The 24,266-nt window shown below is 48.9% G+C and overlaps 2 protein-coding genes and 1 pseudogene across 8 annotated transcripts in view; 2 read left to right on the top strand and 1 right to left on the bottom strand.

Annotated features, from left to right (window-relative positions):
- The window catches only part of SZT2 (SZT2, KICSTOR complex subunit), a 50,226-nt gene extending 36,661 nt beyond the window's left edge, over positions 1 to 13,565 (top strand). For 3 of the 6 annotated variants that reach the window (XM_025046427.1, XM_015588960.2, XM_015588962.2), the window contains 25 exons: positions 6 to 170; positions 447 to 531; positions 684 to 848; positions 931 to 1,098; positions 1,458 to 1,591; positions 2,021 to 2,187; positions 2,296 to 2,393; positions 2,484 to 2,616; positions 2,738 to 2,868; positions 3,001 to 3,101; positions 3,175 to 3,351; positions 3,556 to 3,823; positions 3,922 to 4,001; positions 4,089 to 4,214; positions 4,341 to 4,540; positions 6,417 to 6,507; positions 6,723 to 6,803; positions 6,886 to 6,960; positions 9,261 to 9,474; positions 9,833 to 9,986; positions 10,136 to 10,258; positions 10,379 to 10,784; positions 10,920 to 11,036; positions 12,443 to 12,511; positions 12,696 to 12,839. In XM_025046427.1, coding sequence (XP_024902195.1) covers positions 6 to 170; positions 447 to 531; positions 684 to 848; positions 931 to 1,098; positions 1,458 to 1,591; positions 2,021 to 2,187; positions 2,296 to 2,393; positions 2,484 to 2,616; positions 2,738 to 2,868; positions 3,001 to 3,101; positions 3,175 to 3,351; positions 3,556 to 3,823; positions 3,922 to 4,001; positions 4,089 to 4,214; positions 4,341 to 4,540; positions 6,417 to 6,507; positions 6,723 to 6,803; positions 6,886 to 6,960; positions 9,261 to 9,474; positions 9,833 to 9,986; positions 10,136 to 10,258; positions 10,379 to 10,784; positions 10,920 to 11,036; positions 12,443 to 12,511; positions 12,696 to 12,839 — 3,672 coding nt within the window. Of the gene's footprint in view, positions 1 to 5; positions 171 to 446; positions 532 to 683; positions 849 to 930; positions 1,099 to 1,457; positions 1,592 to 2,020; positions 2,188 to 2,295; positions 2,394 to 2,483; positions 2,617 to 2,737; positions 2,869 to 3,000; positions 3,102 to 3,174; positions 3,352 to 3,555; positions 3,824 to 3,921; positions 4,002 to 4,088; positions 4,215 to 4,340; positions 4,541 to 6,416; positions 6,508 to 6,670; positions 6,804 to 6,885; positions 6,961 to 9,260; positions 9,475 to 9,832; positions 9,987 to 10,135; positions 10,259 to 10,378; positions 10,785 to 10,919; positions 11,037 to 12,442; positions 12,512 to 12,695 lie in introns of those variants that run through there. The other 3 variants (XM_015588959.2, XM_025046426.1, XM_025046428.1) reach the window with 3 other exon arrangements.
- On the bottom strand, positions 13,555 to 16,351 carry HYI (hydroxypyruvate isomerase (putative)). 2 transcript variants are annotated; one of them, XM_025046434.1, is made up of 8 exons: positions 16,063 to 16,351; positions 15,875 to 15,986; positions 14,689 to 14,803; positions 14,401 to 14,479; positions 14,266 to 14,315; positions 14,093 to 14,144; positions 13,839 to 13,973; positions 13,555 to 13,718 (listed from the first exon to the last, which is right to left on the bottom strand). In XM_025046434.1, the coding sequence occupies exons 1-8, from the start codon at positions 16,259 to 16,261 to the stop codon at positions 13,657 to 13,659; spliced, it is 804 nt and encodes a 267-aa protein (XP_024902202.1). In that variant the 5' UTR covers positions 16,262 to 16,351; the 3' UTR covers positions 13,555 to 13,656. The 2 variants fall into 2 exon arrangements, with proteins under 2 accessions (XP_024902202.1, XP_006911454.2); XM_006911392.3 differs by having other exon boundaries at positions 14,093 to 14,162; positions 16,063 to 16,348.
- Positions 16,352 to 18,780: 2,429 nt separating this feature from the next.
- LOC102882054 lies at positions 18,781 to 19,138 on the top strand (annotated as a pseudogene).
- Positions 19,139 to 24,266: the final 5,128 nt, after the last annotated feature.

The raw sequence follows: 24,266 nt of genomic DNA on the forward strand, positions 1-24,266 counted from the left end.
TGCAGTTCATCCAGCCCCCTGGAAGTCTCCCCTCAGAGGTGCTGCATCTGGCCCTGCCCTGCTCCTGCAGGCCCTGGCTTCCTGCCTTAGCCTGGTACCTGCGGCAGAACCTGCTCATCTTCCTGCACTCTCCCAAGTACACAGACAGCAATAGCCGGAACCACTTCCAGGTGAGATTTCACCCACCTCTCTTCACACCCCATATACCCAGCTCCCTGCACCCCGCCCCACACGTACCTTTGCTATGTAACCGTTTCCACAGATGTCCTATATGCACTTTTGCCCATGGATCTGTGTATACCCATGCCCCCTCACATCTTTGTCTACCTGTGTCTTCCTGTGTTTCTGTGTGTACCTGTCCCCCATTCCCAACTATAGATACCCATTCCTTGATGGCTTTTGTCCATTCGCCTAGTCTTAGTGGTCTGTGTCTGTTCTCTCCCCAGCACCCACTCCCACCACAGGGCAGCCTCCTCGACTTGGATATCTACTTGTATAACAAGCCTGGTGGACAGGGCACTGGGGGCAAAGGTATAGTGCAGGGCACTACCAGATGTGGGAAAGCCTTTTCCTGTCTCATGGCTGAAAGGGCCTTTCCCAGCCTTGCAGGTGAGGGGGACCTGGTGATGAGGCTGGGGGTCTGAAAGTCCCAGACCTGAGTCTTCCTGTGGATTTTCATCCAGGAGTCGCCTGCATCACTCTAGCTTTCGTGGATGAGGGAGGGGCCCCCATCTCACTGGCATCATGGCCCCCCTCTTCTCCGGGGCCCCCAGATCTAATGCAAGAGGAGGAATTTGAGCAGCTGACCCAGGTCACTCGCTGCCCAGTCATGCCAGACAGTTCTTCAGGTGAGGCAGCTTGGTCAGAGGAGGGGAGTTCAGTTAATGCTACGGGAACTAGGGGCATCCTCGAGTGACTGCCGTTCTTTAGCTCACAGTGGAGCCCCACGGCTTCGACTGGATGTATGGGAAAAGGGGAACATCAGTATTGTGCAGCTGGAGGAGAAACTCCGAGGAGCAGCTCGCCAGGCTTTGGCTGATGCCGTTATGGAGCTGCGGCTGCTGCCAGCCTCGTTATGCACAGAGGACATGTCCCCAGGTATATGGGGGCCAGAGAACATCACAGATCCAGGCAAGATGGTATTTCAAATGATGGTGCAAAGTTGGGGGTTTGGGAAGGCATCACAGAGGCTCCATCTGAAATATACACTCATGGCTGTCTATTACCTTCTCTCAGCACGGTGATACACTGGGAGAAATGTATGTATGTTTAGGGTCACCCACTTAGGGAAATATCCTCAGGAACTCACTTCACATAAATGCATGCAGACATGCACTATCAACTACATATCACTAACAGAGTAAGTGGTAAGTCACTGTCATACTAGTCTTAGGGCTAGGTTGTCTGGAATGGGGATTGATGGTTAATGACATGAGTCTAACGTCTGGTGCCCACAGGAAGTCTCAGGAGCGGATCATTGGAAACCAAGAGCCCTGCAGGCCATGCCAGCACCTTTCCCTCTGGCCCTGGTCCTGGGGAGCCTGTGACTCCCCCTAGCAAAGCTGGTCGGCGTAGCTTCTGGGATATGTTGGTAATGGGAGACCGGGGGGAAGTGGTGAAGTTGGCATGCTCCCCATACACTCTAGTATAGGCCTTGCCTCAGATGTGTTATATAAAACTACTCTGTCCCTTGGGTAGGCGTTTGCAGAACAAGGCAAATTTTCACTGAGATAGAGAGCCTCAGCTTATTAAGTGCCTTCACCTCCACTTTTCTTATCAGATTCTCACAGCTTGCAAGATAAGCAAGGCTTTTACTGGCGAGGCAGCCAGGGCTCAAGAAAGTTGAGTAGCCTGCCCAAGACTGCTAAGTCAGTCTCCAGTGAAGCCAGGGCCTGAACCTGGGCCTCCAAATCTTCCTGGGCCTCCAAACCTTCCAGCTTGTTACCCTTCCATGATACCTCCATCCTGCACCCCGTTCCCCTTCCCAAAAGCCCCTCCTCATTCACTGCATTGCCCCTAGAGTAAAACAGAATCTGGGGACTTGGGTTCCCCAAAAACAACTGATGACATTGTCCTGGATCGGCCAGAAGACACTCGAGGCCGGAGGCGGCACAAAACTGAAAATGTTCGTACTCCTGGTGGAACTGAGCGGGCACCAGGCCCAGATTCTGGAGCCCAGAAACAAAGGTATGTATGTATGTTGTGTCATGGAGGTGTGGTATAAAGTCAGGTCAGTACTGGGTTTGTGTATACACACATGTCATGTACGGGTTCTTACTTCTGCTGTGTCTTCAGACGCCGGACTACACAGCTAGAGGAGGGCGAGGTGGGCACTCTGCAGCCTGTGTTTGCTCATGTTACTCAGTACTGGATGGAATTCATGGTTCAGATTGGTGAGACCCCAGCCTCCCTCTCCCATCTTCAACCCCGTGGCCTGGTCCCCATCCCTCAACCCCATTATGACTTCTCTGCCCTGGATTCAGGATGTGCCTCGGTATCCAGGAGCTCTACCTACATGGTGTCCCGGTTCCTCCTTCCATCCATCCTGTCTGAGTTCACTACTCTGGTTACCTCAATGGCTGGAGACACTAGTGTCCGCATCTTTGAGCAGCATTTGTGAGTTTGGGGTTCTCATGGAGGCTAAGTTAGGAGAGGTGGAGGCCTAAACCTGGGGAGGTGATGGCCAGTGGATGGGGCATGGATGGTCTGCTTTCTGTACATCCTTCCCTCCCACTAGGGGTTCAGAGCCAGACATCTTCAGTCCTTGTTCACTTGGACAACTGGGCCCAACTCCCCACCCAGCAGCTGAGCGGCATCTGCTACTTCTGGGAAGGAACTTCTTACAGTGGAGGAGACCAACCCAGCAGGGTGAGGGCGTGGCCTAGGGGATGCTAGGTTTAGAGTGACTGATGGAATAGTCTCTGACCCTGCGGCGGGCAGGGTGGAATTGAGGGGGATCCACCTCCAGATCCCCATTGTGCCCTTGTCCCCACCCTGTAGCTGCCAAAGCCCTGCAGCGCTTCGAGCCAGGAGGCGATGGGAGCTCAGGGCGAAATGCTCCCCGGCAGAGGTTCTTGCTGTTGGAGGTTGTGGACAAGAAGGTAGATATGGGGCCAGGGGCTGGGTGGGAGAGGAGGTTCTGTGATCTCACTGATCCTGACCCCTGACTTCTAGCTACAGCTGCTGACTTACAACTGGGCTCCAGACCTGGGGGCAACATTGAGCCGAGCACTAGTTCGACTCGTGCAGTGGCAGAACGCACGTGCCCATCTCATCTTCTGCCTCCTCAGCCAGAAGCTTGGACTCTTCCATCATTATGGCCAGTTGGACTTCCCAGTGCGGGATGAAAAGGTGCTTGCTGCTCAGGGGTTCTCCTCTAGTTCTGGCTCCTGAGGGGTCAGTTTAAGGAAGTACCAGCTCAGAAGCAGGGGGAGAAGGGACAGACTGAGGGCAGAAGTAGTTGGGAGGGAGAGTCTGAGAGAGGAGACCATGGGGTAGAAGAGAAGGTCTGAGGGCAAAGGCCACGAACCCATTGTGAGGCTCCATCTCTCTCAGGAGCCAAACCCATTCCTACTGCCGACCATGGAAGCAGAGACCCTCATCCGAAGTGCAAGCCCCCCTCTGAGTCGTGAACAGGGCCGGTTGAGTGGGTCGTCTCGAGGTGGGGGCCCCCTTCCCCTGGACACATTCCCCTTTGACGAGGCCCTGAGGGATATCACAGCTGCCCGTCCCAGCTCTTCACTCGGGCCTGTGCCCAGACCCCCTGATCCTGTCAACTACCATGGACAACAGTTCCTGGAGATCAAGATGACAGAGCGCAGAGGTGAGGGCATTGGGCTGGACAACAGGACAAGCTGTGAAGTTTGGGAAGAAGGGGGCTGGCAGGTCCTGTAGGCCACTACTAATGCCTCCAACCCCCAGAGCTAGAGCGCCAGATGAAGATGGAGAACCTGTTTGTAACCTGGCAGCAGCGTTCTGCTCCAGCCAGCATGCCCATCAGTGTAAGTGGCCTGAACCCGCACCCTCTAGGAGCATCCTGTGACCCTTCTCTGACTGCCACTCTAGTGCTCACTGCCCCATTTCTCCAGGCTGGGGAGCTGGAGACCCTGAAGCAGTCGTCTCGCCTGGTGCATTACTGTGCAACAGCCCTGCTCTTCGACCCCGCTGCCTGGCTGCATGGGCCCCCGGAGACCTGTGGGCCCCCAGAGGGGCAGGTGAGGCTCAAGATGCCTGGATTTCTCCCCTGGGACTTCCCTTTACCTCCCAGTGACTTTTATTCCTCCACCCCCAGTAAGGTGGTTGACAGTGGGTAGAGCCTTCCTTAATTTCCACTTCTACAGCGGCGCCATCGCCCTGAGTCAGGGTCTGGAAGCCGAGAGGCCCCTGCAAGCTGTGAGTCCTTGGATGTGCCTCCACCGGGCGCGCGTGAGGAGCCTTGGCTGAAGGAGCTCAGCCTGGCTTTCCTGCAGCAATACGTGCAGTATCTGCAGAGCATGGGCTTTGTGCTGGTGCCGCTGCGACCCCCCTCACCCACCCGCAGGTGAGGCCTCACATGCCCTTTCTCTCTTCACACAGGTCCCATGTGGACAACTCAAGCCTTGTGCATGTTTATCCCACATACGTGAGGTTCTCAGACACTTCTATGCAGCCCTCATGCACCTCTGTAAACCTCACACGTCTCATGGAACTCATGGCCACATTTGCACACAAAACTGCATACATTCTCTCAGAGTTTGTGCCCACATACATCTTACATGCTTACCTGCTGGTGTACATCCACAATCCACACACATGGATCTGGTACACACTCCTAAGCTTCTGGACCTGGGTCTTAATGATTGCTGTCCTGATCACCCCACTGACCTCTCCTGAGATTTTACTTGGTTCCTAGCCCAGGAAATTTCCTTGCTGAGGTGTCTTTCTCACCAAGGACCCCTGCACAGAGCCTACTTGTATCACTGTCCTCTGGTCTATTTTTGGCCATTTTCACTCAGCTGTCCAGTAGTGAGACGTCTGAGCCTAGGAAAGTAGGCAGCCCCTCTGTCACCACCTTCCATCTCCTCAGAGCTCAGTGACAAGCCCACAATCACCTTTTCCTCCCATATCAAATATCGAACCCCCATTTCTGCAACCCTGCTCTATGCTCTTCTCAACATCTGAGCCTCCAGATTCTGTGTTCCCAGCCCCTTCCCAGTAGCTAATGGGAAAGCATCCATTCATGTTATAGTTACTTTTGTGTCTCCAGATTTGTCAATTTATTTTCTCCCTCCTCTCTGTTATCAGTTCGATGTCTTTTCAAGCTAGTAAATGTAATTGTACTTCCTTAAGACACTTTGGCTCAGAAAGCCAATTCCAACTCCTTAGCGCTTTTGTAACCAGCTTTCCACCTCCCAGGCCTCACCCTCTTTTCCAGGTCTTAGGAAGAGAGGACAGGCATGCATCTCTGGGACCCTACCCCTCATTCTCATCCCAAGGTCGAGCTGCCCAGCTTGCTGCCCTTGACAGTCAAGTCCCAGCTCTAGGAGCTTCTCTGAGAAACTTTAGTTTGCATACTTTTCATTGAGTTATGTTCTTCTCAGAAATCTGAATTCTTTTTTAAAAATAAAAGACACATTAGGGTAAAAGGTGTGTTTCTAGAGCAAAATTTAAAGTCAGGCCAGTCTTTAACTATCACTAGTCACTAGTTAGGTTTTGTCCCTATTTCCTTGAGGATTAAATGGGACATTTCTCACCAGAGGCTTAGACCTCTCCCCCGGCCCTAGCAAGAGTTCTGGCAATTTGTACCTCTTAAATATAATGAGTGAGTCCCACTGGCCCTTTCTATTTATCCTTGTTCACAATACATTCCTTGCTTCCCTTCTCCCCTTGTCTCTGAGTTGAGAAATGAACAGTAGGCCTGTGGGATGCTGAAAGTGCCATTCCCTAGTCAAGAGAGAACCCGTTTTCCTTCTCAGGGAAGTACCTAAACAAGGCATCAAGCATCTCCTTGAATTTTCCTAATGAAATCTTAGACATAAATCACCCTCTCCCCTACCATCCTCCCCTGCTGCTCCCAGTAAGCAGACATCTCCATCCCCTCATGAATGTCCCCCATATTTTGAGCAGCCTCTCTTGCCCTACCCTCATTCTCTCATTGGTAGAGAGGTTTCCACCTCCCCACTGAACACTGCTTGCATTTCCACTTAAAGCAGCAGCTGCTATGGAGCAAGCCCTGCCCCCTAGTCTAGACCTAGACTCCGGTCCCACCCAGCCTTGTCACTTACGCACCATGGTACCCTGAGCAGGTTCTTCCCCTCTCCGGGCCTATTTCCTCTCCTGCAAAACAATTCCACACAAAATGGATTGTGAGTCTGATAGCTGTAATCCTTCACTCCACTGGCCTGCCTCATCCTCTTGTCCCTCTTCCTTTTCTGCAGCACCAGCCGACTACGGGCCATGGCTGTCCTTGGAACAGAGGGTCGGGGCTCCTTCTCCTGCCCTAAAACCAAGACTGATGGGAGTCCCAAGGTAACATGTTATCATATACCTTCTCTGACAGTGAGGTCAGTGATGTTCCAGACACCAGTGTTACTAAGCCTGAATTATTTCCCCTGGATAATGACTGAATTTGTTGATCCCAGCCTGTTACCATTAAAGTCACTAACCCAAGGAACTTCTTCCCTGCTCCAAGGCTGGTGAACCCATAAACTTTGCCCGTGAACCCATCTTTTTCCTTTCTTCAGAGCACTGGCTCTCCAGTGACCACCTACCACCTGCAACGGGCACTGCCTGGAGGCATCATCCTCATGGAGCTGGCATTCCAGGTAAGCAGGAGGAGCACTGAACGGGGAGAGCCAGACTCACCTGTCTCTTGCCCTCCTGACCTCATCTTCACCCTCTCCCCAGGGCTGTTACTTCTGTGTCAAACAGTTTGCCCTAGAATGTTCCCGAATCCCTATGGGGCAAGCTGTCAACTCTCAGGTATGTGGTGGGGACAAAGGAATATGGGGTCTTGGGCATAGTAAATGCATCCCCAGTGTGCTGTGGCCAGTAAGAGTGGTGCATAGGCAATCTAGCCCAGTGATGATCTGGTGCCGTGGGCTGATTAGGTCCTTGGCCATTCTGGTGACTGGATATTCCACCAATGTCTTTGTGCATGTGGTTCAGAGCTGTATTCAGCAGTAGCGAAAAGGCAGAAGGCATCCTAGCAGAGTGGCTTGTCTGGCCCTGTGGTCATTCTGGCACTGACAGTAGCCTAGCACTGTGGTCGATCCATAACCATAGGTAGTTAGACAGGACATTTGAGCATAGTGGGTAAGCTGACACATGGGTAGGTCGATACCATGGGCAGTCCTGGCCTAATCTAGAGCTGCAAACAGCCTGGTATTGTCAGTATAGTCACTAACACTTGCAGTGTGGGCTAGAGTTCCTACCCACACAGATACCCCTGTCACTTAGTTGTTATTTATGACTCCACCTGCCTCAAGGCAGGACCTCTGTACCCCATGAGAGCCAAGCACTTAGGAATGCTCAGAATGAGAGGGTCGAGTGGGGTCAGGGACCTGAAGCCCTCTGTGCTTGAGTTAGTTCAGATCTGTCAGGTTGCCTTGTATGTCATGTGAGGGCTTGTGCCTTCTTCGTGCCTCATTTTTAGTTTCTGAGATTTCAGAATCTGCCTGGGCCCAGTCTGTCGCCCTCCAATACAGACAACACAGATTCCTCTCATATCTGGACAGCTCATATCCAGCCTATAGATGGTTCCCTTTCACTTGGGTTTGGATACCTATCCAGTCATCATGGGATAATGTGATCCAGAAAAGCTTGGTGACTTTATATGCAGGAACCTACTCAGGCCAGAGTGCCCAAAAGGAAGCTATGGGGCAGGCAGGTACTCTTTCACACTTGACTGTAGTATTGGGCGGCAAGGACCCAGAGCTTCCTGAAGTCCTTCTGGCTTCCCTGCCCCCTGATCTCCATCTAGCTTGGCTCTCTCTGCCCCTACTTATCTAATCTCTAACCCCACTTAGAGTTCTCAATTGCTTTATTATTGTTATCGTTTATTAAGTGCTTAATATATACACTAAGTGAAGAGGAGTTTTACTCCTACTGTACAGATCAGAAAACTGAGGTTCATGGCCATTCAGTAATTTGCCCCAGTGCACATAGCTAGTTGGGGCCAGTACTGTGTCTCTGTCTCTGATGCTCATCCTTGGTTACTGCAGTTTATCAGTCTGCCTCTAACTTTATGAAGACCTTTACTTTATCTCCATGGTAGAGGAGGAAACTGAAGCAGAGCGATTGCTTCTACCACAGTGACTTACCAGAGATCGTGCAGCTACTCTGACTCCTAGGCTATTGCTTCTTCTACAGCCATTTATTTTCTTTCCCATTAACTCCTTTGCCCAGTGCCTCTAAGGAAAAAATGGTCATGTAGATTCTGCCACAAATTCAATTGTTAATACACTTTCAGTAATGGTGATTTCCACCAAGAGAAACATCAGCTCCACCTGTGCCTTCTTTTTTCCTTCCATCAGTGGTTCATTCATTCATTCACAGATCAATTAAAGGAGGCCCACCCTGGCCTAGCCTTGGCATGATGTCCCAGATGAAGCTTTAGGAATAAGGAGAAGTTAGGCAGGTTTGGGGATCAGGAAGAGCCGCATTCCAGGCAAAGAGAACAGCAGGTACAAAAGTGTAGAGAGAATATATGATGTACTAAGGAAAAGCTGGAGAAATGGAAAGGAGTCAGGAAAAACTTTCTAATAGTAAATACATGCCTGGCCTACCCTGACCACCCTGTTTAACCTTGCTTTACTACTTGATTTTCCATAACACCCATCTTCTAACATGCTGTGTACTCATTTTACTCTGTCTAATGTTTATTATCTTCTTTCTCCTCTGCTTAAATGGAAGTTCTTTGAGGGCAGGGGTTTGTTTCCATTTCCCAGGGTTTTCCCAGCACCTAGAACAGTACCAGGTAGACACTCAACAAGTACCACTGAATCTGTTGCATCAGGGAATCTGTGCAAGACTTTAGTGGAATCTGGAATAGAGGAAAAGGCCCATCTTTTCAAAATGGTCAGTTTCATATAAACAGAATTGTAATACAGCATGAAAAAGAATATAACGAGGACTTCCCAGAGAAGCTATTCTGGCAGAAGGGGGCCCACAGCAGCAGGGTAAATCTTGAACTATCTTTTCCCATGTGAGAAAGAGGAAAATGGGAATGTGCTGGTCAGCCTGTGTTCCCATTTCCTGACCCGGCCCCTGCCCTTCCCCAGCTGTCCATGCTGTTCACAGAGGAGTGCGACAAAGTGCGGGACCTGATGCATGTGCACTCATTCAGCTATGACTTCCACCTGCGCCTCGTGCACCAACATGTGCTGGGTGCCCACCTGGTGCTGCGGCACGGCTACCACCTCACCACCTTCCTGCGACACTTTCTGGCTCACCACCCTGATGGGCCCCACTTTGGCCGCAATCACATTTACCAAGGTCGGTGCCTAATGGCAAGAACAGGCCACAAGGTGTCTCCAGGCCAGGGCTGGTGGGACCACTGCCCAGAGCCAGACCTCGTTTCTTTATCCCATGTAATCACCTCATATCATTTGGAATTTGTCCCCACATCTCTGTCTTAACTTTATGGTCTGTTTCATATCAAAGCTTAGACTCTGTTTTATGTACTCTGCCCTCTGTCCTGAGCCACTTTGTGCCATCTAGATGTTCCATAGGAGCTCCCCAGCAAGGCAGAGCCAGTCTGCCTGTCAGTCAGAGCCTTAGAGACTCCTAACCCCCCAGCCATCCAGATTAGTGTGTCTATTCCAGGCTCATTGTACTGTAACTTGACCTTTAGGGACACTGGAGCTCCCCACACCACTCATTGCCGCCCATCAGCTGTACAACTATGTGGCTGACCATGCCAGTTCCTACCACATGAAGCCACTGCGGATGGCCCGACCAGGAGGCCCAGAACATAATGAGTATGCCCTGGTGTCAGCATGGCACAGGTAAGGCAGAGAGGGGACACCAGCACGTACGCTGGTGGAGCTTTGTTTGAGGCCATCTTTGCAGTAGGGAGACCCATGTTTTCTTGGGCAGAGGGGTGAGGTTGGCTTTATTAGAACCCTAGGGTTAACATCTTATCCCCACTGTACAGCTCTGGCTCCTACCTGGACTCTGAGGGACTTCGTCACCAGGATGACTTTGATGTGTCTCTGCTTGTCTGTCACTGTGCTGCACCCTTTGAGGAGCAAGGAGAGGCTGAGCGGCATGTTCTGAGGTCGGCAGACCCACGCCCCCCCGACCTTATACATGCCTACTGCCCAGCCTGCTTGCCCCCTGCCCTTCCTGTGAGTCTCCTGCGGTAACCACCACACTCTTGCTCCCCTCCCCACCTCAGGCTGCAGTTCTTCGTGGTGCTCACTAGCCAACGAGAGCTCTTCCCCAGACTCACTGCTGACATGCGCCGGTTCCGGAAACCTCCCAGACTGCCCCCTGAGCCAGAGGCTCCTGGGAGCTCAGCTGGTAGCCCTAGGGAGGCCTTTGGAGCTGATCTGGCCCCTGGACCAGCTCCTCTGTTTCCCCCACTGGCTGCAGAGGTGGGTGTGGCACGGGCGAAGCTGGCTCAGCTGGTACGGCTAGCTGGAGGGCACTGCCGCCGGGACACCCTCTGGAAGCGCCTCTTCTTACTGGAGCCACCAGGACCTGATCGGCTGAGGCTAGGGGGTCGTTTGGCCCTGGCTGAGCTGGAGGAGCTCCTAGAAGCAGTCCATGCCAAATCCATTGGAGACATTGACCCTCAGCTGGTAAGGAAGGGGCTCTGAGCTCCAGAAAGGCCTGGGATGGATATTAGGAATTCCATGGGCAGCTAGGGTGGAGGATGCAGGGGTCTCAGAGGTGGCTCTAGGAAAGCAGAGCCAGGTCTGTGGACTCTTCCCCAGGACTGCTTCCTGTCTATGACGGTCTCCTGGTACCAGAGCCTGATCAAGGTTCTCCTCAGCCGCTTTCCCCAGAGCTGTCGCCATTTTCAGAGCCCAGACTTGGGAACTCAGTACCTGGTAAGTTCTTTGACCCTCCTCTCAAAGGGGAGACTCAGCAGAAATCTTCACCAAAGAGATGACAGGTGTCCCCCTCAAGGAGCCCTGGCCTGACCAAACAAGCTCTGCTCTGGAGAGAGGCCTAGATGGAATAAGCTTGCACAGATACATGTAAAACCTTGTGAGCACTGAGCATCAAGCCACAGCATGTGATTCACTGAAAACAACCTGGGGTTCTACCTTCATAGGCTCACAAAAACACAAACCTTGGCTAGGGATGCTGAGGGCCATGTTCTGGAACCTCATCAGTGGTTGGTTTTAGAGGCCGCAGTCCCAGAAAGGACCTCTTGAACTTTAGAGCCATGTTACCTAAGTGTAGCCCTCACAGCAGCAGCATCACACCACCTGAGAGCTTCCCAAAATGCACTCAGGCCCCACTCCACACCCAAGACTCAGAACCTGCCTTTTAGCCAGATCCCTGGGTGCTTGGTGTGCCCATTAGAGATTGAGAGCACTGCAGGAAGGACAGGTAGAAGAGCTACGGTGGTGGACGTGCACGTGGGGGTTAAGAGACTAGAGAAATGGGCCTGTGAGAGTGTTAGTCCAGGAAAGGAGACATTCAGGAAAAGACTTCAGGAGAAAAGTAGTTGGTTCATGGTGACGGGGCCTGCAACTTAGTGCCTGTAGGGAAGATGAGTTTCAAGGTGTTCTGAAGGGCTGTCCAGAGAGGCCGAGGTTTGTGACGGTCAGGCCACAGTAATGTGGATGGCTGTGAGTGGATGTGGGAGGCTTCTGGGGGTGGTGAGAATGCTGAAACAGGACCTGGCTTGGTGAAGGGTGAGGAGTTGAATCTGGGGTCCATGAGGACCTTCTAGGACCACAGTCTAGAAGGTTTACGTGGACATCAGGGATTGGCGCTCAGGAGATCTAGGCAGCATCTGTATGAACAGGTGACTGCAGCCTTGGGAGTGGAAGAAGTCGCCCAGGGAGAGATTGCAAAGCTGAGCATCAGGGACAGACAGACATTAGGGGACAGTCCCAGGGGAAGTCAGAGAGACACAAGACCCAGGACAGGATAGGAAGCAAGGAGGGGTCAAGGGTAGAGCACTCTCCATCATTGCTGGGCTTCAATGCCAGCTTTGTACAGGGCCTCTAGATGGATGACCTCAGGAACCTTCCTATCAAGCCCCCCTCCCCTTTATTCTGATGAGGCTGGGCAGGCCAACCAGGGGCCTGTGAAGATGAGGACTGAGGTTCAGTTTGGAGATGAGGTTCGAGGTAATCATAGAGTGCAGGTGGGGTCGGGCGTGGTGATAGAAGCAGGCCTTCCTCAGACTGGTCCCACTTTCAGGATGCCCTCAGGAGGGTCTGTGCCTCCTTAGGTGAGACAGGCCTCACTTCCCATCTCATTTTGTCTTTTGCTGCAGGTTGTGCTGAATCAGAAGTTCACCGACTGTTTTGTGCTAGTGTTTCTGGATTCCCACTTGGGAAAGACGGTGAGAATGGGCTTTAAGGGGCTTTGTGTCAGCATAGTGGGAAGACGGTGAGAATGGGCTTTAAGGGGCTTTGTGTCAGCATAGTGGGAGGCTGTACCCCAAATGTTCCACCCCAGAGTCCACTGAGGTTGGGGTACCTACCCTGCCTTCGTTTCACCACTGTACTCCCACCATGTTCCCACAGTCTCTGACAGTGGTTTTCCGAGAGCCCTTCCCAGTACAGCCTCAGGACAGCGAGAGCCCCCCTGCCCAGCTGGTCTCCACCTACCACCACCTTGAGTCTGTCATCAACACAGCCTGTTTCACCCTCTGGACTCGTCTCCTCTGAGGAATGGACCACTGAATGTCACTGTTCCTTGAATCATGGATCTGTGATTGCCCACTTGAAGCAGGACTGACCAGCCTTTTTGTGCCCCAACGCAAGCCCAGACACTGAGGGATACCAAAGGCTTTGTGACTATATCTGGGGGGGCAGGGGGAGGGGTGCAGCAACCCTGGCAGCAGGGGCTGCTGTCCCAAAACACTCACAGCTGCTTGCCAACCCAGGGTTCTGGAGAGTCATGTCAACTCCCTGATGTGCCCACCTCGTCTCAGGCCCCTGGACTCTTCCTTCCTGCTTACCTAGTAGAGTCCCAGGAATTCTTCACACCAGGTGGCAAGCTCTCACTCCTGAAAGCTCCTCTGCCCGAATCCTGCCTCCATGCCTTTGATTGCAGTCAGCCACCCGCCTCCCACCTTGCATCCTCTGGTCTTCATTTCCCACTGGGACATCACTGCTGGACATTGCCATTGAGATAAGACATCCAGCTCTGCCTTTGAAGCAGCTGTGACAATAGATAAGTCCCTTTGCTCTCAGACCCTTGGTATCATCTGTACACAAGGAGGTGGGCTCAGAGCTCTCCCATTTCCACAGCAACACTGGCACAGACTGGAGGACCTGAGCTTGAGCTGTATGTCCCTTCTCAATAGGATGGATGTGACCCAGAGAAACTGAAGGATTAGACACTATGTGTCCCCCCCTCCCCCAATAACATACACATATGAAAATGTTCAACAGGTTGTCTTTAATTCAGAGAAGACTCAGGATGCTCAACTCACTGTCTCAGAAAGGCATGTGGATAGAGAGCAGGACCTCACTGGCCAGCCTATGGGTTGCCTCTCCTATCCCAGTAGGAACGTAGCCAGCTCAAGCCCTCCACCGTGTCTCCTGAAGGGAGAGGGAGGCAGTGGCTCAACCCATGAGAAGGAAAACATCCCCTGTCCAATAACTGTCCCTGCAGTACTCCCTTCCCCAGGGCCAGGCCTGGAGCTTGAACCCACCCCTCACCTTGAGGCTGATACTCGCATCCTACAAAGTCTTTGTAGCCTTCGTCTTCCAGCAGTTGGAATAGATATGGGAAGTTCAGCTCTCCAGGGCTGCCAGGTTCTCCCCGGCCTGGGACCTGTGCCACCTGCACATGTCCTGGAGACAGATGTGGGCAGATGTAGGGCCCAGGCTCCTGCTCAGGCCTGGGATACAGATGCAGGGGGTTGGAAGGGTAGGATGACAGAGGAAGGAGTTAAAGAAAGGGATCCTCTCACCAACGATGGGCAGGAACTCCCGGATGTTTCCTGTCAGGTTCCCATCCATGATCTGCCAGTGGAATATGTCCTAGGGCAGTGGTTACTAGAGTGAGAGACCCCCTCAGGCCCCACCATTCTTCCCAGATATGGGGAACACAGGCCCTCTTGAGTATTCCCTTTCTTCCACTTACCATTTGTAACTGGAGGTTGGGTCTTCCAACCTTCTGTAAGATGGCTGCCGCTGGGAAAGAAACCAAGAGGGGGCCATGACACTCAAGGAGAGCGCAAGAATCAGAGAGGAGGCGGCACAAGGCTGAGGGTCCTACCCTGCTGGGGTGTATCCAGGAAGTACTGGGCATCAGTGACGCGGGTGTTAATAGGTTCCAGCAATCCCACAAGGTTCTCCTAGAAGCACATTGGATCTGTGAATACAGCTCTTCCCCCCAGGTTTGTTCCCCATCTTTCAGTCACTGATCAAGCCACTCCCAGTTCCCCTGACCTGGGTCAGTGATCACCTTTGTGCCTTACTGCTTTCCACACTGCACCGCCCTCCGCACACACTCAGACACATTCATTTAAGTATGTGTATGTGTCTGTTTTCACTGTTGTCTCACCTGAGCCAAAACCCCAGCTGCATGCCTCAGGTTCTCCAGAAAAACTGTCTCCATTTCACTCCTGACTGCTGCTCGATCAGCACCCTGGGGTACTCGGCCAGCCATCAGGTGAATCCTGTGGGGAAAATGGGACTGGAAGGAGCTATGGAGTCCATCCCAGAAGCATGGGCTTTGCTCCCTATGTGCACCTCTTCCAGCCGTTTTCCTACTATACCAGCCCTCCCACCACCCGCCCTGGTCTCTAGTCCATACCACTCGGCCTTGATGCTCAGGCCTACCAGCACCCTCAGTCACTCCTGTGTCAACCTAAGGCCAAGTCCTTTCCCACAGCCCTTCTGAGGGTCAACCGATCCTCCTGCCTAGAGGCCTCAGAGACCTCAGTCCCTCACTTAGCCCCTCCTGTAATTTCAACCTCTTTTCCTGTGGCCCTTCTCCCGGTGCTTAAGTCTCGCCTTTTAGAAATTATTTTGACCCTTAACCGTTCTCAAGAATTCCACACTGCTTGTGTCTACTTGTATCTGCTTCTTAGCTTCTTCCCATCTGATTTCTGCCCCCAACCCCCACCAATAATGCCCTTGTTGCCAGTTCCTTCTCAGCCTATTTGCTCTGCAGGATTTGACATTTATTTGATCAGCCCCACTTTGAGCTTCCACCTTCTCCCATCACCACCCAATCTTTCTCAGCCACATCCAACCCAAACTACCTCTCCAGCCTCATGAACTCTGCTGAACACACCAAGCTTCCTCCTGCCTCTGGCCACTCACTGCATACCTACCTGGGATGCTTCAAGCAAATGCCCACTCCTTAAGCCACAGTTCAACATCTGTATCTGTAGGCAGCCTTTTCTGATCCCAGTTAGGTGCCTACTCTGCTCCCACAGCCTCCGTGAATTGACCAGTTCTCAGATGGATCCTTCCTCGTTTATTGTTTACTTTGCTAGCTCTCTGCTCAAACTGAGCTCCCAGCATGGGATCCCAGGAGAGGAGCATGAAAGAATTGCCAACTGAGAATGACATATGACATAAAATACAAAAGAATTTACAAGGGACCAGGACTGCTGGGGTGGAGAAGGGCCGGTGCGCTCAGACTCCTGAGCTTCTCAAAACCAGGCGTCCTCTGCTCTTGGACCCCCGAACCACGTGCCGAAGGGTCTTGGGTCATAGAGGGAGAGGAGAGGCTAAGATACCTGGGACAGCCCAGAGCCTTGGCATACAGCACAGCCTGCTCCAGCCCCTCTCGGAAGGCCGCCTGCCTCCCGGGAACGGCCGCCAGGCCCATTTCCCCCTTCTCTCGGTCTCCTGCGGAGAGAACAGACCTCAGCCCCCGGGTATGGCCCCTGGCCCCCACTCCCCTGCCCCGGTCCCCACAGCGCACCCGGGGGCGTGTTGATAAGCACCAGCTGCAGCCCCGCTTCCTGCGCCGCGCGCGCCAGCACCTCCGGCGGCTCCGCGTACGGCCAGGCGACCTCAGCCGCCTTGAAGCCCGAGCGCCCCGCAGCCTGGAGCCGCGCTGCGAGGCCCGGGAGCTCGGGAAACAACCATGACACATTGGCTGAGAAGCGCAGCGGAGCCATGACCGCAGGAACTAAGCCGTGGGGCAGAGTCCAGGGCGGCGGAAAGGCGGAAGCGGGCGCCCGGCGGGGAAGGCTGGGAGGGCGGGTCAGGATCTCGCGGAGGAGCGCGCGGAGAGGCTAGGCCCGAGCAGGCCGAGCGGGGGCGCGCTGGCGCCGCGAGTCGGCCCTGGAGCTCTCCTTCGGCATTTTTTGGTTAGAAAAACTAGGCGTTGTAAAAACCGTGAACAGCCCAGAAAAGTGAAATATTTCAAAAGAGGATTAGGGAAAGTGCATGGAAAGGCGAGAGGGCCGAGCGAAGGCAGCGCGCTAGGACAATGCTGGGAGAAGGTGGGGAGCCCCGGCATGCCTTTGGCGGAGGTTGGGGAGGCAAGAAAGAGCTGGCCTGCTTCCGAGGCCCAGTTAAAATGAAGGAAAAGGACTTTAACGAATACTTAGTACTTAACTCATTATAAAAACAGCATCCATTCATTATGGAACATTTGAAAGCTGTATGACCTGATGAACATTTAAACCACCAGTTTTGTACCACATACCTGTTAACTTTCCCAAATTAAAAAATAAACATGCAGTTTTTTTCTTAGAAAATTCTGATCATACTGTATATGCGGTTTTATGGCCTGCTTTTCTTTTAATATTTTGTGATCATTTCCCTGTGCTAAAAATAAAATTCAACCCAGCACATTTGAAGAATTGGCTTTATTAAACAACTCATAAATCAAACAACATCTCGCAAGAGCTATAGGGAGGAGTTAATCAAGATGGAAGGCTTAGGTAGCGAGTAGGGCAAGAAAATGTTGACTCTGAGAATACACCTGCCTGAAAGGATTCCACGAGGTTAACTGAGCTCAAATTCACAACCAGAGTCTAGCAGCCAATGCTCACAGCGCACGCACTCGCTACAACTGGGGAGGGAGGAAGCCACAGGTACCACCGTCAAGTTTCCTACACTGTGCTCTTCTCTGCTGAGTCGACCCTTATAAGGGAGCGCCTAGGATCCGAAACCAACCAATAGAAGTGAGACTTCCCCAATCCAATCCAGCTGAATATTTGCATCTTTACTGATCAATCAGAGTGTCTCCATTCCATCCAATCAGAATAGTGCTTTTCGGACCAATTGAACTGTGAGGATTTGGAGTCCTCATTTCCATGAGAACCCACCAATCAGGGACTCGTGGCGGAAACTTTTCCCTATATAAGTCTGCTTTCCCTTTCTTAATATTTCAGCAGAGCGTTTCTGTTGGCCGTTGAGTTTTTCCTGCTAAGTTTTAACACCAGGGCTGTGAAGTGAAGCCGCTTCTTCAAAAATAGTTTTTCCATTCATCGTACACTAGTTCCGGGGTTCACGTTGGTGCTGAAAAAAGTCATTAGCAGGAGGAAAGTGAAAGCTTATTGGAGGAAAGTAAGAGTTCGGGGTGACTGTGGCTTTTCATTGGCTGAGTGGTGGCGTTTTCCATTGACTGGGCTTATATGCTGGGCAAGAAGAGAAATATACTTCCTACCAGAGTAGGAAGGTAACTACACCATCCCATCAGAGATGCAAGGTATGTCATTTCCTGTTTGGAATAATTGGTGGTGAGTGGTAGGGAACGGGAGCTTACTCTACAGACCTTCTCAACTCCAATTTTAGCCGAAGTTTCCTTAATTTTTATACTTATGTTTCTCAATATCTTCAAAGTCATTGTATTAGCTGTTCATTGTTTCACATCTAGACAGACTAGAATTTATCATGCTACTCTGTTGGAGGACATTAGGGTTTTCAATGTGTGTGTGCGCACTATAAAAGCACTTTCATATATCTCTCAGTTCCCTCTCTGAACCATTTCCTTAGGTTTCTTTTGTAGAAATGTCCGTTACAGTGTTTAGGTCTTGCCTAAAGTCCTTTACAGTCATGTGCCACATTACGATGTTTGGGTCAACAAGGGGCCACGTTTACAATAGTAGTTCCATAAAATTGTAATGGATTGAAAGCAAAAAGTTAGTCTATGATGTTGAAAGAAAATACTGGACCTGACGAAGATGTCAAATTTCCTACTAATTAGCTCTTTGTGATAGGAGGAGGCTCAGTATGCTGTCCATCTACCACTCACCCTCCCAAAGCTGAGGCCAGGAGTTGGCAAGGAAGTGAGAAGAGAGGGCTGGGGAAGAGGGGACCTGGGAGCCCACCACCCACCCTCACCTGTCCTTACTGCCTCTGCACTCATGCCTGTGCACACACAGACTCCTACACAAACTCATTTCCCTTCCTGCTATTTCTCTATCTTTCATCCAATCCCATTCCTCTCCCCCTGACTTAGTCTCCCCTTCTCATTAGGCAGATTCCTAAGGTTGGAATTACATGGTCAAAAAAACAAACATGTTCAAATTCCTCATGGCTGTGCTAAATTCCTTTTTTAAAATGCTGTAAGGTGAATTGGGTGAGGCTTGCTGTGAGGGCTTGGACATCCCTGCTTCCAACAGTAAGCGAGCTGTCACGTGCAAGTGGCCTCACGCGGCACTACAACTGTAGCTGTGGCTGTGTTATGATGTCATCTCCTACCAACCTGGCTACTGGAATCCCCAGTAGTAAAGTGAAATACTCAGGGCTTTCCAGCACGGAGGATGGCTGCATTAACCTTCAGTTTAAGAAAAGCCCTCCTAAGATCCCATATGAGGCCATTGTGTCTGCTATAGTGCTGTTTTTAATTGGCACCTTTTTCATAGGCTCCCAACTGCTTTTGGGCTATACTAGCAAAGAGGGGGACAGACTGGGCCATTCTGGTCCTCGTCATTGGCATTCTAATACTCCTGTCGGGATTTTACTTCCTATGCATCGCCTACTATGTGTCCAGAGGCTACAGGGGTTACTCCTACAATGACATTCCAGACTTTGATGACTAGCATCCACCTTGGCCCTGAGAAGAGTCAGATGGGACTGAGCCCAGCTTTAAGATATTGAGCAGAAACTATGGCTGAGGTCTAAGGAATTCTGCAGACAGTTAACAAAACAACGGCTAGATTTTATGGGTTCATCCTAAAGATGTTAACTGAACTTATAAAGCTAAGTAGGATATGCTCTATTTTTCATCTCCTGGCTCTGGCAAAGCTCCTGACAAGTTTTCCATATGAACCTGTGTCATGGAAGAATAGCAGTGTTAATTGCATGCAAAAGCGGGAAGTTATTTTATAGTAGGAAGTGTTGCTGCCACCACCCTTTTTTGGAGTTGAGCATTTCTTTTCAGGAGTTTTCATTGTCAGTTAGTTCTTGTGGCAAATGAAAGAATGCAGTATGCCAAATTTCTTATTACTTAAGTAATTTATTTTGAAAATATTTAAGTGTCTTATCCGCTATTCTCATCTCTAACTTCGTTTTCTAGTGGAAAAGAATGCAGTATGCCAAATTTCTTATTACTAAGTAATTTATTTTGAAAATATTTAAGTGTCCGCTATTCTCATCTCTAACTTCGTTTTCTAGTGGAAGACCTTGGCAAAATCAAATATCAGTGTGAGTGTATCTATAATATTTTTTGACCTGCTTTCCTATTAACAGCAACCAGTAATTTTTTAACTCTCAGAGCAAATTTTCAAAATGTAAACACTTTTCTCTGTTGACCAATCCTTGGCCAGCTCTGATCTGGTTCACCAGTAGGTTTGCCAGCATGTAATTTGGGTCATGATGTTCTTATATTATGCCTTTAAGGACTGGACTTTTGGCTTTTTCATAAGGAAAAATGTAGATAAGTGGTTGTTATTTAGAGTTTATAACCTCATCATTAGCACCTCATATTACGTCATTCTGCTGAAGGTCGCAAGACTTGGCCTGGATCCCTAGAGGACTCGACTGCCTTCCTTTGATTCTGTTTCCTAACTTGCAAAAAATGACTTATGTTCAAAAGAAATTAAAATATCAAAATCTAAAAAAAAAAAAAAGTTGTAAGTTTATACTCCAACAGTATATGAGTAGAAATCATCTCGGTCTGTGCTAGCTTTGACAGAAGGATGTTTGAAGTGCGACGTTAAGAGCATCCGACTTTCACTGTTCTGTCACTGCCCGCTCACACCTGGGGGCCAGGCTGATCTCATAGTTAACCCAAGTACTTAGGTTCCATTTCTTCAGCTCTGCCTCTAAGAACAGGCTGACATCAGCTATTACAGATCACCTGATTTCTTGCCCACTTGCAGCTGGCATTATACTTGGAACTTTGACTTGTCCTATAACGTGTTTCTTGGGTGTAGTCCAACAGGATGTGACCTAAGTTTAACAATTTAATCAGTCTCAACTTCAGCATGTTTACAATCCAATGTTGACCATTCAGAGTAACCTCTAAAGGAATTCCTTTATTAATACTTCACTGTAAATCTCTGAGTATGCAAATTCTGTGTAAGACTTTATAAGCACCACCATTTTCCTGGTTTGTACCAGGAACAAAATTTGTCCAACTCCTGTGGTCCACTCCCTTGCTTGTATATCTTTTAGGGCAGTAAAGATGGTGTATAAACTAGATGTGCATGACTCACTTCCCCTTAATTCCCTCAGAACACCTTCACTTAATATATCAAAATAAATACAAAAGGAGAACAATGCTTATGAAAATTATTTTTTTTATTCACCATTTGACTATCTATACCTTATCTAGAAGTCCCCAACCTTTTTGGCACCAGGAACCGGTGCTCCTATGAGAATCTAATGCCTAATGATCTGAGGTGGAGCTGAGACGGAGATGTTAGCCCTGGGGAGTGGCTGCAACTACAGATGAAGCTTTGCAGCCCGATTCCTAACAGGCCACTGTCCGGTTCTGGTCCACAGCCTGGGGATTGGGGAGCCCCTGCCTTATACATAGGTATCACACTAGGTTATTATTACAAATATTGATTCTTTGCATTTAACTCTTAACCAAAGAATTTGCACAGGTGTGACAATTAAGGTAGGAATGTTTGTAAATAGTTGAATGGATAATGGCTAACACTTGAGTGTACAGTTCAGAGTCTCATTTGATCACTAGGTGGCACTTGCCAATTTGGTAAAAAATATGACTCATGTGAAATGCAAATCAAAACTTCAGTGAAATTCCAGATTGGCAAAAGTTTTAAAATCACATGATATCAACGAACTGGAAACAGCTAGAACATTCATTTATTGGTGACAGGAGTGTAAATCATTGTTTTCCCTTTGGAAAACAATGTGGTATTATCTCTTAAAGCTGAACATTTATACACCTTTGATTCAGCAGTTCCTTTTGTAGGTGTATTCCCTGGAGAAACATTTGCACAAATGTACTAGGAAATAAGTTCAGTGGTATTCATAGCAGCACTATTTAGCAAAAATATGGAACTAACCCAAATCATATATAGATGAGTTGCGGTATAGCCATACACTGTTGTATATAAAGGTGAAGAGAAAGTTGGTGGCTCAAAGATAAGACTGAGTTCGCTCTTGTGTTAGAGTAACACACAAAGAGCTTGGTGAAGTTTGGGTCAGATTGAAAACAGTGTGAACGCGGGAAATGCGTAAATCTCAGAAACGTAATCTTGAGTGAACGAAGCAAATAACAAAAATACATACAGTATGGTTTCATTTATATCAAGTCAAAAGCGGGGAAAACCAAACAATATATTTCGTATATCTGAAAGATACAAACATCAGTGGTAAAACTGTGAAAAAGAGCAAGTGAATGCTGATCACAAAATTCAGGATGATGGCGACCTCTGAAGGGGGAGGGATGAGAGTAACATTAGAAACTCTATCCCCCCTCTCTTACACTGGATGATGTGGTCATATATCTTCATTTTATCACTGTTCTTTATAGCTTACATATATTTTATAAATACCATTTTGTATCTGTTTCATGTTTAATAAATATTTGTATTCATTGCTACCACCTATGTGTATTACTACCACCCATTAGCACATTTTATATTAACATTCTCATTGTATCATAATCTCAAGGTTTTTCTTCAGACTCAGCTTGTTTGCATTTAAACTATAATTACCACTTTTTAGATTCGACATGTGAGTGCTCAATATAGTGGTCTTTTAATTGCAATATCTGCTCAGAACCTATGGTAGGCAGCCTATAAAATGGTCCCCAGTGATCTCTACCTCCTGATTTTCGCGCCCCTTCACCTTGAATATGAGCTGGACTTAGCGACTCACTTGTAACAAATAGCATACAGCAAAAGTGGGACAATGTTACCTCAGAGATTACCTTACAGAAAAGGCTGTGGCTTCCTTCTTGGGCGTGCCCTCTCTCTTTTACTCACTCACTCTGAGAAAAACCATCTGCCATCTTGTGAGCTGTCCTGTTATCAGACCTACAGGTCAAGGAGCTGTCTCTGGCCAACAGCTGCAAAGACCTGGGGCTCGCCAACAGCAGTGTGAATAAGCCTGGAAGCAGCAGTTCCACTCCTACTGGGTCTAAAGATGATTGGACCCTGGCCAGCACCTTGACTGCAGTCTTGTGACAGACAAGATTTCAGTCAGAGACAGCTAAGCCACACCTGGATTCTTGACCTACAGAAACATTTTGATAGTAAACGTTCGTTGTTTCAAGCCACTGAGTTTTGGTATAATTTGTTAGCAGCAATAGGTAACTAATAGAGGATCTCTTTCTTCTGGGAACAGTTCTCTTGTTTGGGGGAACTATATCACTTTCACCACTTCTTTACCTAAGGTGTAAATGAGCGCTGCTGTCTTTGAAGATTCTTTGGAGCCACAGTGATTGGTCGGTGAGTGGGCACCTAACCCAAGCTGGACCAATCATGGTTCCTGTTACAGACATTGTAGATTGCCTACGCGACATCTGTTCCCTCCTTTCTCCTTTCTAATAGAACCATACCTCATGGGGACATCAGCCAAAGAAAATAAAGCTAACGTATGAGCGATGTGGCAAAGAAAACTGAGAGGCATTGTATTCAGTTCTTAGAACCTCTGTAAGGAAACCAACCAGCTGACCTTCACCGCTTCATCTTAATTCTTTCCAAAAACAAGATGCCCCAGAACTAACTTATATTTCTCATCCCAAGATCCAGCATTGCGCACATTTCAAGAAATACTTGGTTCTCTTGGTTTAAAAAAAAAAAGTAAAGAACTGAACCCTGGACACTGGGGCTACGTATTTCTATCACTTCATGAATTTATATAATTTCATACCACTTGTAGTGATATGCTGGATGGACCCCACAGCAACTTAGAGATTTTAGTGTCTAAGAGGGAATCTTGATCAAAGTTCTGAGTTTATGCTGATATTTTTTATTTCACCCAGTCTTCATTAAGGCTTTCCTACCTTGTTCTAATATAAGAGCATCTTCATTTCTATTTAACTTTCTATTTTGAGCTACCAGTCTTTTTATCACTTTTAAACAACATGTTCAAATCAGATTTTATATATGTTATATTTTCATGTCCAACCATGTGTTCAGTTACAGCTGCCTAGATTTAAGAATATCAACATTCAAGTGTCACTCTATTTTTTGAGCCACTGAGCCTGCATTTCCAAGGCTTCAGAGTTTAACTTTCCTACTTTCCTCAATTTACCAGTAATAGTTCGTATCACATGGATTCATGAGAGCTTATAACTGTGTCAAAAGGAAAACTAAATCTTTGCTTAAATTTTTCTTTCATAGGTTTCTATTGTATTCAAGCATGTCATAGAGAAATATCTGTTGTACATCTACATTAGGACTCTAACTAAAATTTCAGCACATTTAAACAGAATCATCTCACATACAGTATATTGAATAACATTATACAGAACAGCATTGAATCACTTTACAAATTTGTGCTTGCATGAGTGATCATCTACATTCTGGAAGAATATTATCTTTGCCATTTCATGTTATACACCCTTATCTTTAAAAGAAGGTGCCTATAACTGGTACTTTATCTTTAGTTTTTTTCTGCTACTGATGGGTTGGATCACATCCAGAAACTCTTGTGCTCCTCCCTTACATATGCATGCTGTTAGTAACACAGGAAAGCTCTTGCAGTTTTAACTAATGGAGCGTTAACTAATTACACACCCATTCACAT

Source organism: Pteropus alecto, unplaced genomic scaffold, assembly GCF_000325575.1.
Source record: "Pteropus alecto unplaced genomic scaffold, ASM32557v1 scaffold484, whole genome shotgun sequence".
In the NCBI taxonomy this organism is placed as follows: domain Eukaryota; kingdom Metazoa; phylum Chordata; class Mammalia; order Chiroptera; family Pteropodidae; genus Pteropus; species Pteropus alecto.